The 18006-nt window shown below is 44.5% G+C and overlaps 1 protein-coding gene across 1 annotated transcript; it reads left to right on the top strand.

The window, feature by feature from the left end:
• The first annotated feature begins 9492 nt into the window (after window positions 1–9492).
• Window positions 9493–17569, top strand: LOC113165430 (dentin sialophosphoprotein-like). Its single transcript, XM_026364881.1, has 6 exons — window positions 9493–9515; window positions 9795–16213; window positions 16362–16533; window positions 16811–16908; window positions 17001–17175; window positions 17461–17569. Exons 1-6 carry the CDS (start codon window positions 9493–9495, stop codon window positions 17567–17569), a joined length of 6996 nt encoding a protein of 2331 aa, XP_026220666.1.
• Window positions 17570–18006: the final 437 nt, after the last annotated feature.

The following is an 18006-nucleotide window of genomic DNA, read 5'->3' as shown; positions in this document are numbered from 1 at the left end:
GTACCTTGAGAACCTCAATAAATAAGCTTGGTCAGTTTGAAGTATTTGGACTGTGGCGCTGTACCCAACTACAGTGAACTTGGGGCAAAACTATTGAATAAATACTGAATAAACCATATTTATTCATAGATTTGGACAAATTACACTTGAGTGAGCAGAGAGCAGTCAAACGGTAACCTGTTCAACATGAAAACCAGCGTCACACTCAGTCTTAGCAAAGCAGATGTCAGATCTAGGGTGAGTCTCGTACCAGTTTTACACCTGTTTAATAATTGTTTGTTAAAGTGAAACAATGACCTGCGTCACTTGTTTGGAGTCAGTCATTTGAGAAAATTACTGTTTACAGCAGCAAAAATAATGGTAATGACATGTTCCTTGCGTGTGGGCGTGGCAGAGTTGATGTGGTTTCAGTATTTATGCACTTGTTTAGGTAGTTATTATATAACCAAAAATGCTGTTAATGAATGTATTTACAGAAGCAGATGAGTGTGTGTGACGCTGTAATACATACCTGAAAATGCAATTTGATAAAGCTGCTGCTTGCACATGCTTTAATCGACAAGTTAACATCTTTTACACATCCAATAATAATAATGATAATAACATTGTTGGTTTCTTTCGAAGGGGTTTGGTTATGGTTATGGGAATGTGGTATTGGGTTCCTCGTGTTTTACTGTGAGCTGGTTCTTGATGAAGAATGAATTCTGTGTAATTTAGCGATAAATGGAGCCACATGCTCTTCACCTTTCTCTTCCGAAATATGGCCCGGAGCAGGTCATCGGGATGAGCCTCCAAGACAGGACAGAGATGTTCATTTAGTGTTGAAATACACACAGAAATGACAGTTAACCATATAAAACCAATACTGCTTTATTCTGTCATGTACACGTATTTGAGAACAGGCCATGGTCACTCTTAGTTTACCTTCTCTTCACTGTGCCCTGAGGCCACTTTGTAGGCAATGGTCGGGGCGTTGAAGCTGATGTAGGCAGAGGACCAAAAACTGAGTATGCCAGTGGAGAGGCAGTGACAGCTAGAAACCTGCCCCGAGGTACCTTGAAGGTACGACCAGACAAGTAGGATTTAAGCCAAGCCAGAGCTGTACCAGTGATGCCTAAATCAGAAAGTGTTGAAAGGCGGAGCTTGTGGTTAAGTGTGTCAAAGGTTAATCTTCTTAGTCTTCTAACCTTAAATAAGCATTTGTTCAAAGCCCAATCAAGGCTCTTTCATAAAATTCATGTTTTTGTGTCTAAATAAGCCCTTTGTCATCCCACAGTGTCACAATATATTGTATCAGATAACATTTGGTTTGGAGGATCTGTTTCATACTTGAAAATCACACTGGGCCTACACTGCATGGATTGACATTAAAAGTCACTTAAAGTGTCACTAACATTGATCAAAACAGGGGCTTCTTGTAAATCAATGAATGAAAAAAATGGCATGATATGCACAAAATGGGTTTCATTTACATGACTCATCTGATCTGGGAAATCAAGTTTAATTTTATGATGATGTTTTATGTCACACGAGGATATAAAAACACTATCGTGAGCTGCCAGCTCAGTCTGAGTGTTCCTACATTCCATCCCCTCCCTTCAAGTCATTATCATAATTTAGTTTCACACCTTAGTTAGAGTCTAATTTAGCGTTACGGTAACATATGATTATAGATAAAAAATGCATTTGACTGCATTTGTGGTTTTATCCTTACGTTGTATAATACATTCATTTTATTCAGTTGTAAAACAAAGAATGAACAAACCAGCTTTAGACACACCATAACAGTGGATCACAAAACGTGACATGGTACTCAAGGGCACCTGAGGACAAAGGCTGAAGATGCCATAATTGACCCATTATAGCAAATATTTATGCCTCTGTGCTATCAGGGCTGGAGGCATTATGTTTTTGGATTGTCCATCCCTCCTTCTGTTCAAGTGGCAACCCAATTCTTCTCAATGCAATATCTAAGAAACTCCTTGGGGGGATTTTTTTGGTGGCCAAAGGCCAAGGTCAAACTGGCTCAGCGTTCATCCAGTTCTTCCAGTTCTTCCAGCCTTTTCTTGTAAATGTAAAGAACACTTTAAAGGATTTTTTTCAAATTTGGTAAAGTGGTAAAGTGTCTCCTCTTGTTCACACAATTGATGTCTTAGAAATGCTTTGAGAGAATTTCTTCAATTTTGGCATCAAGGATGAATTGGTTAGATTTTGGAGGTCAAAGGTCAAGGTCACTGTGACCTCATGTATGTCCAATTCTCATCAATGTTGTATCTCAAACTGACACAAACATCTACCAGGACCCATGCATGCATTTCTTAAAATATAAGATTGGACAGACGTGTCAACTATGTCACTGGTTATGATCGCCATGACGCAGGTTCGGAATCCAGTCCTTCATGAAGTGCCATGAACAGATAATAAACATCGCTCGAAGTCTGTGTCTGCCATGTGACTGCCTCTGTTGTTGCTGTATGTTTTTTTCTTTAGGAAGAGTAAACAAAGTTATTTCTCCCTCACAGCAGAAAAATACTTTCTGTGAGATATGTCTGCACAGATACTTGGCTGGCACTGGCTGCTCAAAAGGCTGGTACTGCTGCTGCTACGAGCTGCCACTACTCTAGCTGAGTTGTTCGCAACTGTGCCTGCTCTTGCTGGTTCAGGTATTTGTGCAGAGGTTCACAATAGTATATTTGTAACATAAAACCACAAAATGCATAATATTGCCTCTGTAATTACTGGTGGCTTATATAAAGTGATTTCTCTCTTCAGATTGAATACAAACATGTATTCTCGAACTATATGTAGTTAAAGAATGTCTGGTTTATTACAAACTTGAGCCAAAAGTCAAACCAAAGATCCTCACAATGCACTGACAGCAGATAGTTTTAATCCAGAAAATGTTTGGGGAGTTCTGACCTGTTTCAGGCTGTTCAATTCAATTTTATTTGAATAGGGCCACGTCACAACAGAAGTCACTCTAACTATAAGCTTTATAAAAAAGGACATTTTCAAGCTTAGTCTTCAATGTAGAGAGGGTGTCTGCCTCCTGAACCTGAACTAGGAGCTGGTTCCACTGGAAAGGAGCTTGATAGCTAAAGGTTCTGCCTCCTATTCTACATTTGGATTCACCGCCACAACTGAAGCTCAAAGATTTCAAAGACTGAAGCCCTGTTACGAACACTCAGTGTTTTGTCATGCTTGTTTACTGGGTTAGCTTGTTGAGTGTAGTCACATCAGCTGCACAGTAATGCTATGGCCAACAGTAGCTTATCTCAAAAGGGGCCTAATTTGGGCACTTTACACACACAAATATTTCAGAACACAGTCATTGTCTAATAAGTAACTAAGTAAGTAACCAAGAAAGTGTGATATACCAAAATATAACTTCCAGCACACAGTCAATATGAACGGGAATCATGAAGTAAAGTGAAGTAGGTGACAAATTGTTTTTAAGCAATAAAGCCAAAATACTTTAACAATACTTTTACAATTTAAAAATACATCTTATAATATTTCAAAAGACTTAATGTAGCCTGTAACATGTATGTGATGGGGGTGACTGTGCCTCAGTCGTTAGCACAGGATAAATCTTAGAATTGGTGGTAACATGTCAAAGTTTCCCTGGACAAGAGATTGAACCCTTGGCACCTTAAATGCAACTGCCTGTCCCTGTTCCCTTAATTTAATAGATTAATAACATATCAGTTGAATTGTTTTAAGCTTCTGCTCAAGTGGAATTATTGGGCTTTCTGTTTTTTTCAGTTTTCTATTATGAACCTATGGAGGGCTGAATTCAAAGACACACTGAAAAACAAAATGGTTAGGTTTGTCCATTTTGCTGAAACTTCACTGCAGCAACTCAAAATGTAGTTGGTATGGTCCCCATATTCTTGTATGTGTGCCTGACTCCATTAGAGCATGCTCCTAATGAGAAGACAGATGGTGTCCTGGGGTATGTTCTCCCAGATATGGACCAAGGCATCACTGGACTCCTGGACAATCTTAGGTGCAACCTGGTGGCATTGGATGAACCAAAACATAATGTCTCAGAGGGGTTCGCTTGGATTTAGGTCAGGCGAGTGTGGGGGCCATGTGGTATTAATTCCTTCATCCTCCAGGATTTGAACCGCCTGCATACTCTCACCACATGAAGATGGGCATTGTCAGGCACCAGAAGGAACCTAGGACCTACATTACCAGCGTAGGGTCTGACAACAGGTCCAAGGATTTATTCTGGATACCTAATGGCACTCGGGGTGCTGTTGTCTAACCTGTAAAGGTCTGTGCGTCCCTCAATGGATATGCCTCCCCAGACCATCACTGACCATACTGAAGGAATTGGACTGCCTGTGAGACATCTGTAAGGTCCAGGTATCACCCGATGTCACTAGCAGTGACACTGACCCTAGCCAAATGCCAAACTAGACAAAAAACAGTAAGAAGAGATAAAGAGGGAGAAGATGTAGGTGGCCTCCACTCATAAAACTATTGGTGTTTTCAGAGTGATCTGATTGTTGCCCCTCTAGTTCCCCTGTTGTTAATGTCATTAACACCAAAACTAAAACTGATTAACCACACTCTCTGCCAATTAACCTGCCAGATCAATATTCCAGGAGTTAAACTGACTTGATGCTAAACTCTGATTAAAAAGTGCTCCTTTAATTTTTTGAGCTGAATATAGTGTAAATCAACTAAATTTGTTTATTAACATACAGACCCACTCTATATGTTGCTCAGTGCACCAATGATTTCTTTCTTTTTCAGCACATTCTAAATTGTTGCATTAGCTACTGGATGCCTAATGTTTATGTTGTGCCTCGGATTGTTTCTCTCTTTTCGCAGATTGAAATTTACTTGGTTTTCTCCCATTGGCAGTTCACTGCTTTTCATGTGGATCTATTAATAGCAAAATCAGGAAGTCTTCAAAAATATAACCCAAGGATAGGACAAAGAGTAGTTACTTAGAGTAATTTATTGTTTGAACAATTAACCTCACAAGACACACCTGGGTAACAACACCCATTGGTCACGTTCCTACACACGTTTATTGTATGTAGTTGTGAAAACCATGAAATAAAAGCTGTAATTATGAACTTTCGTCTCATATTCATCCTTTGTTCTAAAACCAAAATGTCTTCAATGTACCAAAAACAAATGAATTGTCCTGCTGTTCCAATACTTTGGAGAACAGAACAGAGAAATTTTATACATACCATATCTTTGCAGCATGACAGTGCAGTAACGTAAACATGCATATTTTCCATTGACATGATTTTTTTTTTTTATGTAAAGGTCACACACTGGAATTCTGGTACATTGCCAGGGAACCTTAAGTCGAGCACTGCTGTGCTGCCTTTTAGAATTCATATGTGTAAGTGGTCCACAAGGGTGTCTGTGCAAGGCCGAAGTCGGGAAACCTAATTTTTAAACAATGTCTTTAAGCTACTTTTGTATGTGTTTGCAGCATGTTAGTAGAGAACATGTGCAGTAGCTAATACACATGGTGAACAAAGTTATTTCATCAATGGATTTTTTCTTCCCTGATAGCACAGGTATATTACAAGATTGCAATGCCAGTATTCATCTGGCTCAAATATTGAAAGAGTGGTTTAGGGAGCATGACACATCAATTTCACACATGGATTGACCACCACAGAGTCCAGATCTTAACCTCATTGAGAATCTTTGGGATGTGCTGGAGAAGACTTTCTGCAGTGATCCGACTTTCCCACCATCAATACAAAATCTATTACTAGAAAATTAAATGCAACACAGACCTAGAGTGTGTGACTTTTTTATGTCCCGTGTATGTTAACTACTGTCACTAACTACTGTATAAACTGGCTTCAGATCTTCCTTTAACAATCTTATCAAATCTTGAGAAAGAGCCAATGTCACTACGCAATTCATTGTTAAAAGTTACTTGTGGTCATGAGATTGGTTTACATCATAATTATTCAGTACTTGCATTTTAAGGAGAAGCAATACCAAACATACTACAGCTCATGGAGCTGAACAACAGCCACATCTAAAGACGTGAAAACGTGCCTTTCAACAATGGTGGTCAAGTAGTCATCAAACTGTTACAACTGGTTCTTCTAATTCAGTATGTGAAACAGAATGTAACCATTGATTGGTTTTAGATCCAGGGTGAGGCTCATGATGTGTTGGTAAGAAATAATTACCTGGAACAGATATCTAGGGCACTAAGTTGAGGTCAGGTAACTGGAGCAATTAGGCAATTATACCTCAGTGCAGTGCTCTTATTTATGTGTTAATACGTTTTTGGAACACCACTGGAACAGGTGTGGCGTTCACGATGTGGGTGTGCTTTTCCTCTGACAGTGGTCAAGGTGTAAACAGCACATTTCAGGTCCTTTCAGCGTTAGTGTCGGCATAAATATAATATATATAATAATATACATTATATATTGTTTCAAAAAGGCTGGTACCAGATGAAGTTGAAAATTTTAATGAATTACTAATTTTGAACTTTTTGTTGTTGTATCGTACATTTACTCAAGTAATATGTTTAATTATAATTTTGAGGTACTTGACTCCATCTCTGGAGTATTTCCATTTTATGTTACTTTTCACTCTTACAAACACCTCCCATCCTTACAGCGTTGGCCAAGTTGGTTAAAATATATATGTGTTATACTAAGATGTTCCATTATGTTTCCCAGCGACTTGTTCACTACATCTGTTTGTCGTTTTTTTTTGTTTGTTTGTTTTTTTTTTGCTGCTGGAAATTGATGAGAGCAGTTTATGGAAGCCAGAAAACCAGAACTATGTTTTCAATATTTGAACCAACACAAGAAGATAAAAGACTAATTTTCATAAATTAATAATATCTTTTCCTCTCTGTGTGTTACATTAATAGTGACCATTACATTTTGGGTGTGCACTGTAACACCAATCCAGTGCATGTGGGCGTTTACTTAGAACTTATAATAGATGTCTTCCAGATCTCAATGAACTATTTAAGTTCAAATCTGTTTCTTACTGGGACATAAACACTATATGGACATAATTCTTTTCTACTAACAACAACGGCAGCAAATAACATTTTAAACCTTCGGTGAGCATCTTGTGTTGTTCTTTTATCTCATACTGACTTTTTACTTTAAAATGGGTTTTAATTATTAAATGCCCATTTGTACTGAAATATGTTCCATTTTTGTCTTTACTTCCATTGATGAAAAAAACTTATGCATCCTTACAGGTTGATCCCCACATCTGCAACAATGATTAAATGGGTATTGTATTTACATTGTATATAAAAAAATACTGAATACTTGTTTAACATACTTATCTTATGCTGTGCTTGTGTTTTATTTTTCAGTTATGTCTTGCCCTTATTGTGCTCATGTTTGTTGGTAAGTTAACTTCCAGAACAGCAGTTATCATCTGATTAGATTTTACTATATTGTCAAAATCACTTTTTCAATTTTTCAAATTTCAAAACAATAAATTTCATTAAACTACACAGTACATATACAGTTTATCAGAGACATCAACATTTATCAGCTCAGTCTTTGTGGAATGACAGCTGAATTACAGACAATGAATGTCACTGAGGTTAAATGAAAACCTAAATTTTGGTTTAGCAGTTTCATAGACTACGGTGCACAATAATTTTTAAATCTGCGTAGTCCAACTTGTGGAACTAAATCTTACCTTTGATGGCAGCAGCTATTATTACAGACAGCGTCCCTATAGTGTATCCTGTTTAAAAATTTAAGTCCAAAGATTTACCATGATCTTTAAATATTTAGCAATGTGTTCAACTAAACTTTAAGTACAACAGAAAGATAACCATACTATAAACAGATATCATAAGACTGTATAAGACTCTGTATTATTATAAGAGGGTCCAGGTATACATTAGCATTGTATGTGTATGTTTGTATGAATGTATATTAGTGTACATATATATCTGTACATATATAACTCACTATATATATATATATATATATATATATATATATATACACGATATATTTGAGCTTCTATCACAACCACCCCATTAGTGAGCAGTAGACAGCAATCTAGTATTATATGAAAACGTAAATGTATATAGAATATTAGTTTTACACAGACTGAAGAGAGCTCAGATAACCATGGAAAGCACCTATATTTGTAACAATTTAGGTGGTATTATACACTGATCAATCAAAACACAGACACCAACTTGAGATTTTATCATTTTGATGGACATAGGAAAAGTTTATTGCTGGCCAGGGTTAACAGATGTGAGAACACATGGGCCTACATAACTGCAGAAAGGCAAAACATAATGATCCCAGTCCAGCTCTGCTGGTCTCTTCTATATTTAGAAATCTTAGCTAATAATGTGATTACTTTTTGTTTGCCAGAAAGCCAACAAGCCAATCAACGACATGCAAACTCAAGGAAACGCCAACACATTGCCCACCCAAAACATGCCAGAAAGCTTAATGATGAAAAAAACCCAGATGAACCCAACCCAGAAAGTGAACAGCAGTCTGCCAAACAACAAATTGAAAAGGAGCCCAAAAACCCAGAAGGGAATCAGAAGCTCTATAATAAAGAAAAAATACAAAGTCCTATAAAACCAAAAAACAACCAAATCCCTGAAAACACACAAAACAACCAAAAGCCCAAAATGTCAAGAAATAACCGAAGTATAACCAACACTACCGACCAAGGCAAGACAAACCCAGGAAACAACGGCTCTCAACCCACTGTTTCCAACCCTGGAAACAACAGTTCTCAACCCACCAGTACAGGGAACAAGAATGGCCAAAACCAGAACAACCCTGGAAACAACGGCTCTCAACCCACCGATTCCAACCCTGGAAACAACAGCTCTCAACCCACCAGTCCAGGGAACATAAATGGCCAAGGCCAGAACAACCCTGGAAACAAGAGCTCTAAACCCACCGTTTCCAACCCTGGAAACAACAGCTCTCAACCCACCAGTCCAGGGAACAAGAATGGCCAAGGCCAGAACAACCCTAGAAACAAGGGCTCTAAACCCACCGTTCCCAACCCTGGAAACAACAACTCTCAACCCACCAGTCCAGGGAACAACAATGGCCAAGGCCAGAACAACCCTGGAAACAAGGGCTCTAAACCCACCGTTCCCAACCCTGGAAACAAGAGCTCTCAACCAACCAGTCCAGGGAACAACAATGGCCAAGGCCAGAATTACCCTGGAAACAATGGCTCTAAACCCACCGTTCCCAAACCTGGAAACAAGAGCTCTCAACCAACCAGTCCAGGGAACAACAATGGTCAAGGCCAGAATTACCCTGGAAACAAGGGCTCTAAACCCACCGTTCCCAACCCTGGAAACAACAGCTCTCAACCAACCAGTCCAGGGAACAGAAGAATCCCACCTTCCAATAAGTGACAATAAACACCCCATCTGACCACCTGCAACAAAGGCTCTCAATCCACGGCCAAGCGAGACCAACAGCCAAACTGAGACCAAACACTGGAACGATGGCTCTGAACCCAGCGGCGAAGTGAGACCAACAGCCAAGGCGAGACCAATGGCCAAGGCGAGACCAACCCTGCAAAACAACGCCTCAAATCCCAGCGGCCAAGACGCTACAACACCAAAACTGAGACCAACATGGAAACGATGGCTCTAACCCAGCCGAAGTGTGAGACCACCAGCCAAGGCAGTAGCAATGGCCAGATCGGGACCAACCCTGCAAACGACGGCTCTCAATCCAGCGGTCCAAGACGAGACCAACAGCCAAACTGAGACCAACACTGGAAAACGATGGCTCTCAATCCAGCGGCCAAGGCGAGACCAACCCTGCAACCAATGGCTCTCAACCCACCGGCGTAGAGAATGACAACAGCCAAGGCGAGACCAACCCTGCAAACAACGGCTCTCAATCCAGCGGCCAAGACGAGACCAACAGCCAAACTGAGACCAACACTGGAAACGATGGCTCTCAACCCAGCGGCGAAGGTGAGACCAACAGCCAAGGCGAGACCAATGGCCAAGGCGAGACCAACCCTGCAAACAACGGCTCTCAATCCAGCGGCCAAGACGAGACCAACAGCCAAACTGAGACCAACACTGGAAACGATGGCTCTCAACCCAGCGGCGAAGGTGAGACCAACAGCCAAGGCGAGACCAATGGCCAAGGCGAGACCAACCCTGCAAACAACGGCTCTCAATCCAGCGGCCAAGACGAGACCAACAGCCAAACTGAGACCAACACTGGAAACGATGGCTCTCAATCCAGCGGCCAAGGCGAGACCAACCCTGCAACCAATGGCTCTCAACCCACCGGCGAAGGTGAGACCAACAGCCAAAGCGAGACCAACCCTGTAAACAATGGGTCTCAACCCTCCGACCAAGGAGAATCCAATCTTGGAACCAATGGCTCTCAATCCAGCGGCCAAGACGAAACCAACAGCCAAACTGAGACCAACACTGGAAACGATGGCTCTCAACCCAGCGGCGAAGGTGAGACCAACAGCCAAGGCGAGACCAATGGCCAAGGAGAATCCAATCCAGCAAACAACGGCTCTCAATCCAGCGGCCAAGATGAGACCAACAGCCAAACTGAGACCAACACTGGAAACGATGGCTCTCAATCCAGCGGCCAAGGCGAGACCAATAGCCAAGGCGAGACCAACCCTGCAAACAACGGCTCTCAACCCACCGGCCAAGAGAATGACAACAGCCAAGGCGAGACCAACCCTGCAAACAACGGCTCTCAATCCAGCGGCCAAGACGAGACCAACAGCCAAACTGAGACCAACACTGGAAACGATGGCTCTCAACCCAGCGGCGAAGGTGAGACCAACAGCCAAGGCGAGACCAATGGCCAAGGCGAGACCAACCCTGCAAACAACGGCTCTCAATCCAGCGGCCAAGACGAGACCAACAGCCAAACTGAGACCAACACTGGAAACGATGGCTCTCAACCCAGCGGCGAAGGTGAGACCAACAGCCAAGGCGAGACCAATGGCCAAGGCGAGACCAACCCTGCAAACAACGGCTCTCAATCCAGCGGCCAAGACGAGACCAACAGCCAAACTGAGACCAACACTGGAAACGATGGCTCTCAATCCAGCGGCCAAGGCGAGACCAACCCTGCAACCAATGGCTCTCAACCCACCGGCGAAGGTGAGACCAACAGCCAAAGCGAGACCAACCCTGTAAACAATGGGTCTCAACCCTCCGACCAAGGAGAATCCAATCTTGGAACCAATGGCTCTCAATCCAGCGGCCAAGACGAAACCAACAGCCAAACTGAGACCAACACTGGAAACGATGGCTCTCAACCCAGCGGCGAAGGTGAGACCAACAGCCAAGGCGAGACCAATGGCCAAGGAGAATCCAATCCAGGAAACAACGGCTCTCAATCCAGCGGTCAAGACGAGACCAACAGCCAAACTGAGACCAACACTGGAAACGATGGCTCTCAATCCAGCGGCCAAGGCGAGACCAATAGCCAAGGCGAGACCAACCCTGCAAACAACGGCTCTCAACCCACCGGCCCAGAGAATGACAACAGCCAAGGCGAGACCAACCCTGCAAACAACGGCTCTCAACCCTCCGGCCAAGGCGAATCCAATCCTGCAAACAACGGCTCTCAACCCTCCGACCAAGGCGAGACCAATGACCAACGAGAATCTAATCTTGGAACCAATGGCTCTCAATCCAGCGGCGAAGGTGAGACCAACAGCCAAAGCGAGACCAACCCTGTAAACAATGGGTCTCAACCCTCCGACCAAGGAGAATCCAATCTTGGAACCAATGGCTCTCAATCCAGCGGCCAAGACGAAACCAACAGCCAAACTGAGACCAACACTGGAAACGATGGCTCTCAACCCAGCGGCGAAGGTAATGACAACAGCCAAGGCGAATCCAACCCTGCAAACAATGGCTCTCAACCCACCAGCCAAGGCGATACCAATGGCCAAGAAGAATCCAATACTGCAAACAACGGCTCTCAACCCTCCGGCAAAGGCGAATCCAATCCAGAAAACAACGACTCTCAATCCAGCGGCCAAGACGAGACCAACAGCCAAACTGAGACCAACACTGGAAACGATGGCTCTCAACCCAGCGGCGAAGGTGAGACCAACAGCCAAGGCGAGACCAATGGCCAAGGAGAATCCAATCCAGCAAACAACGGCTCTCAATCCAGCGGCCAAGACGAGACCAACAGCCAAACTGAGACCAACCCTGCAAACAACGGCTCTCAACCCACCGGCCCAGAGAATGACAACAGCCAAGGCGAGACCAACCCTGCAAACAACGGCTCTCAACCCACCGTCCAAGAGAATGACAACAGCCAAGGCGAGACCAACCCTGCAAACAACGGCTCTCAGTCCAGCGGCCAAGACGAGACCAATGGCCAAGTAGAATCCAATACTGCAAACAATGGCTCTCAACCCACTGGCTCAGGTAATAACAACAGCCAAGGCGAGACCAACCCTGCAAACGACGGCTCTCAATCCAGCGGCCAAGACGAGACCAACAGCCAAACCGAGACCAACACTGGAAACGATGGCTCTCAACCCAGCGGCGAAGGTGAGACCAACAGCCAAGGCGAGACCAATGGCCAAGGCGAGACCAACCCTGTAAACAACGGCTCTCAATCCAGCGGCCAAGACGAGACCAACAGCCAAACTGAGACCAACACTGGAAACGATGGCTCTCAACCCAGCGGCGAAGGTGAGACCAACAGCCAAGGCGAGACCAATGGCCAAGGCGAGACCAACCCTGCAAACAACGGCTCTCAATCCAGCGACCAAGACGAGACCAACAGCCAAACTGAGACCAACACTGGAAACGATGGCTCTCAACCCAGTGGCGAAGGTGAGACCAACAGCCAAGGCGAGACCAATGGCCAAGGCGAGACCAACCCTGCAAACAACGGCTCTCAATCCAGCGGCCAAGACGAGACCAACAGCCAAACTGAGACCAACACTGGAAACGATGGCTCTCAACCCAGCGGCGAAGGTGAGACCAACAGCCAAGGCGAGACCAACAGCCAAGGCGAGACCAACCCTGCAAACAACAGCTCTCAACCCTCTGGCCAAGGCGAATCCAATCCAGCAAACGACAGCTCTCAACCCTCCGACCAAGGCGAGACCAATGACCAACGAGAATCCAATCTTGGAACCAATGGCTCTCAATCCAGCGGCGAAGGTGAGACCAACAGCCAAAGCGAGACCAACCCTGTAAACAATGGGTCTCAACCCTCCGACCAAGGAGAATCCAATCTTGGAACCAATGGCTCTCAATCCAGCGGCCAAGACGAAACCAACAGCCAAACTGAGACCAACACTGGAAACGATGGCTCTCAACCCAGCGGCGAAGGTAATGACAACAGCCAAGGCGAATCCAACCCTGCAAACAATGGCTCTCAACCCACCAGCCAAGGCGATACCAATGGCCAAGAAGAATCCAATACTGCAAACAACAGCTCTCAGCCCTCCGGCAAAGGCGAATCCAATCCAGAAAACAACGACTCTCAATCCAGCGGCCAAGACGAGACCAACAGCCAAACTGAGACCAACACTGGAAACAATGGCTCTCAACCCAGCGGCGAAGGTGAGACCAACAGCCAAGGCGAGACCAATGGCCAAGGCGAGACCAACCCTGCAAACAACGGCTCTCAATCCAGCGGCCAAGGCGAGACCAATAGCCAAGGCGAGACCAACCCTGCAAACAACGGCTCTCAATCCAGCGGCCAAGACGAGACCAACAGCCAAACTGAGACCAACACTGGAAACGATGGCTCTCAACCCAGCGGCCAAGGCGAGACCAATAGCCAAGGCGAGACCAACCCTGCAAACAACGGCTCTCAACCCACCGGCCCAGAGAATGACAACAGCCAAGGCGAGACCAACCCTGTAAACAATGGCTCTCAACCCACTGGCTCCAACACTGGAAACGATGGCTCTCAATCCAGCGGCCAAGGCGAGACCAATAGCCAAGGCGAGACCAACCCTGCAACCAATGGCTCTCAACCCACCGGCGAAGGTGAGACCAACAGCCAAAACGAGACCAACCCTGTAAACAATGGGTCTCAACCCTCCGACCAAGGAGAATCCAATCTTGGAACCAATGGCTCTCAATCCAGCGGCCAAGACGAAACCAACAGCCAAACTGAGACCAACACTGGAAACGATGGCTCTCAACCCAGCGGCGACGGTAATGACAACAACCAAGGCGAGACCCACCCTGCAAACAACGGCTCTCAATCCAGCGGCCAAGACGAGACCAACAGCCAAACTGAGACCAACCCTGCAAACAACGGCTCTCAATTAAGCGGACAAAACGAGACCAACAGCCAAGGCGAGACCAACCCTGCAAACAACGGCTCTCAATCCAGCGGCCAAGACGAGACCAACAGCCAAACTGAGACCAACACTGGAAACGATGGCTCTCAACCCAGCGGCGAAGGTGAGACCAACAGCCAAGGCGAGACCAATGGCCAAGGCGAGACCAACCCTGCAAACAACGGCTCTCAATCCAGCGGCCAAGACGAGACCAACAGCCAAACTGAGACCAACACTGGAAACGATGGCTCTCAACCCAGCGGCGAAGGTGAGACCAACAGCCAAGGCGAGACCAACCCTGCAAACAATGGCTCTCAACCCACCAGCCAAGGCGATACCAATGGCCAAGTAGAATCCAATACTGCAAACAACAGCTCTCAACCCTCCGGCAAAGGCGAATCCAATCCAGAAAACAACGACTCTCAATCCAACAGCCAAGACGAGTCCAACAGCCAAATTGAGACCAACACTGGAAACAATGGCTCTCAATCCAGCGGCCAAGGCGAGAACAACAGCCAAGGCCAGACCAACCCTGCAAACAGCGGCTCTCAATCCAGCGGCCAAGACGAGACCAACCCTGTAACCAATGGGTCTCAACCCTCCGGCCAAGACGAGACCAACAGCCAAACTGAGACCAACACTGGAAACAATGGCTCTCAATCCAGCGGCCAAGTCGAGACCAACCCTGCAAACAATGTCTCTCAACCCACCGGCCCAGGGAACAACCACAGCCAAACGGAGACCAACCCTGCAAACAACGGCTCTCAACCCAGCGGCCAAGGCGAGACCAACAGCCAAAGCGATACCTACCCTAAAAACAACAGCTCTCAATCCAGCGGCCAAGATGAGACCAACAGCCAAACTGAGACCAACCCTGCAAACAACGGGTCTCAACCCTCCGACCAAGGCGAGACCAATAGCCAAGGAGAATCCAATCTTGGAACCAATGGCTCTCAATCCAGCGGCCAAGACGAGACCAACAGCCAAACTGAGACCAACACTGGAAACGATGGCTCTCAACCCAGCGGCGAAGGTGAGACCAACAGCCAAGGCGAGACCAACCCTGCAAACAATGGCTCTCAATCCAGCGGCTCAGGAAATGACAACAGCCAAGGCGAAACCAATCCTGCAAACAATGGCTCTCAACCCACCAGCCAAGGCGATACCAATGGCCAAGTAGAATCCAATACTGCAAACAATGGCTCTCAACCCACTGGCTCAGGTAATAACAACAGCCAAGGCGAGACCAACCCTGCAAACAACGGCTCTCAACCCTCTGGCCAAGGTGAATCCAGTCCAGCAAACAACGGCTCTCACTCCAGCGGCAAAGACGAGACCAACAGCCAAACTGAGACCAAGACTGGAAACAATGGCTCTCAACCCACCGGCCAAGGCCAGAACAACGGCTCTCAATCCAGCGGCCAAAATGAGACCAACACTGGAAATAATGGCTCTCAATCCAGTGGCCAAGACGAGACCAACAGCCAAGGCGAGACCAACCCTGCAAACAATGGCCCTCAACCCTCTGGCCAAGGTAAATCCAATCCTGCAAAGAACGGCTCTCAACCCAATGGCTCAGGGAATGAAAACAGCCAAGGCGAGAACGACCCTGCAAACAATGGCTCTCAACCCACTGGCCCAGGGAATGACAACAGCCAAATTGAGACCAACCCTGCAAACAATGGCTCTCAATCCATCGGACAAGACGAGACCAACAGCCAAGGCGAGACCAACCCTGCAAACAATGGCTCTCAACCCACCGGCCCAGAGAATGACAACAGCCAAGGCGAGACCAACCCTGCAAACAACGGCTCTCAACCCACCGGCCCAGGGAACAACAACGACCTAGGACAGACTTACCCATGCGATCATTACTCAGAAAGAGATGACACAGACACTCGTAAGCAGTTTTCTAAACTTTTGTTAAATTCATAAAGCATGGATATATGTTAAAATTTGCTAATACTGTTTCTTAAATCTTCCTAATTTAGAGTTCCATGACTTGAACAATATATGTCTCCATTTTTTTTTTTTGCCTTGATGTCCAGACTGTTGGACAGATTGGTTTGACAGGGACATCCCTTCAGGACAAGGAGTGTGGGAAATCCTCAGTGCTCTGGAAAATGAAAACCCAGCAAAGGTCTGCAACAATCCACTTCAGATTGAGGTCCTGACTAAATCTAGGCTCAGTACCACAGAATCAGAGAATGTAAATGCTGGGTAAGTGCTCAACCAAATAATGTGCTTTTTGTATATGCTATCATCTAGGATTTTAACACATTCTATTCATTTGTGTTTGTTAAATAAGTTTTTTTGGGTGTTTGGATGGTGCCAAGTGATCTGATTTCATGCACTATTGATCATATAGGAAAATGTAATACAACATTGACCTCACTGACTTCCCACAGAAAAAGCTATTTGCAAGAATTCATAAATTGAGTAGTAGTACTTGTCATAAAGTCATAAAGTTGTCCTGAGGTTTATTTTCTATCTGCAGAGATGACACAACTACAAGAGTCATCTGTAAAAACTCTGAGCAGAGACAACATCAACAGATTCGTTTTATGTGTCCTACTGACTTCTGCAGTCAGAAAGGTAACTATGAGTCCAATTTACATATTCTAGATGCAAACTGTTTCTGGTGCCTTAAAAGCCAACTCCTATCTCTTTTGTTGTCTCTTGGCCAGTGTGCTGGACCAAATGGCTTGACCAGGACAAACCCAGTGGAATTGGGGACCTAGAGCTTCTAAGCAACCTGAGGAAAGAGAATCCAGGAGAAATCTGTGAAAGTCCTCTCTATATTGATGCAGTTACCAGTGACACAAATAACCCAGTGACCTCTACTGGACAGTCAATCTTTGTGTAAGTTGACAAGAACAATTCCTAATCATAAAATGTGCACACAGTGTTTGGAATCGGTGAGCGAGTGAATCAGTACAGTTAATAGTTAGGATAGATTCTTTGGAAAACAAGTATATTAAGAAACAACAAGAGCTCAGCATAGGCTAAATCCATAAAAAATGTATTATATTGATTAGCCTTCTAGCAGACTTGCAAGACTTTGGGGCAAACATGGTTCAGTTCGTTTTGTCCTGCTACTGATCAACTACTGATCCACTAAACTATTTTACTTTTTTTTTTTTTCAGTTACAGTCCAACTAAAGGATTTGTTTGTCGCAACCGGGATCAGAGAGGACAGTGGTGCCATAACTACAAAGTGCGCTTTGGATGCCCATGCAGCTATAATGTAGTGTAGCCACTGACTGATACAAATGATAATTTCTAATTTTCAGTTTCTTTGTAACTATCAAGTATTATTTTTTTCATAAGCACATATTTGATGTCTGAGATCACTGTGTGTTTATTATAATCTGAAAGTAATATATTGTTGTTAATTTAATGTAAATTCTATATGGTATGCCTTACCAACTTCACTTTCCTTGTTACCAATAACTGAAACATTTAACAAATTGTTGCTGTCAAGTGATGCATTTTAAAGTTACTGGAACTTGACTTGAACCTTGTTATCGTTAATTGTGTATCATAGTTACCAGCATATCATCATTTGTCAGATGCTGTTCCTTCTTCTGGATTTAATAAATGGTCATAATGCACAGCTTGTGTTGCATGTATGTTTAATTAGCCACAAATGTTAGGATGTTGGGGAAATTCTTACACTACATTGGAGAACTT

This window comes from Anabas testudineus, chromosome 13 (assembly GCF_900324465.2).
Source record: "Anabas testudineus chromosome 13, fAnaTes1.2, whole genome shotgun sequence".
NCBI classification, from domain to species: domain Eukaryota; kingdom Metazoa; phylum Chordata; class Actinopteri; order Anabantiformes; family Anabantidae; genus Anabas; species Anabas testudineus.
The sequence above is the reverse complement of the archived record's forward strand: the minus strand, read 5'-3'. Positions and strand labels throughout refer to the sequence as shown.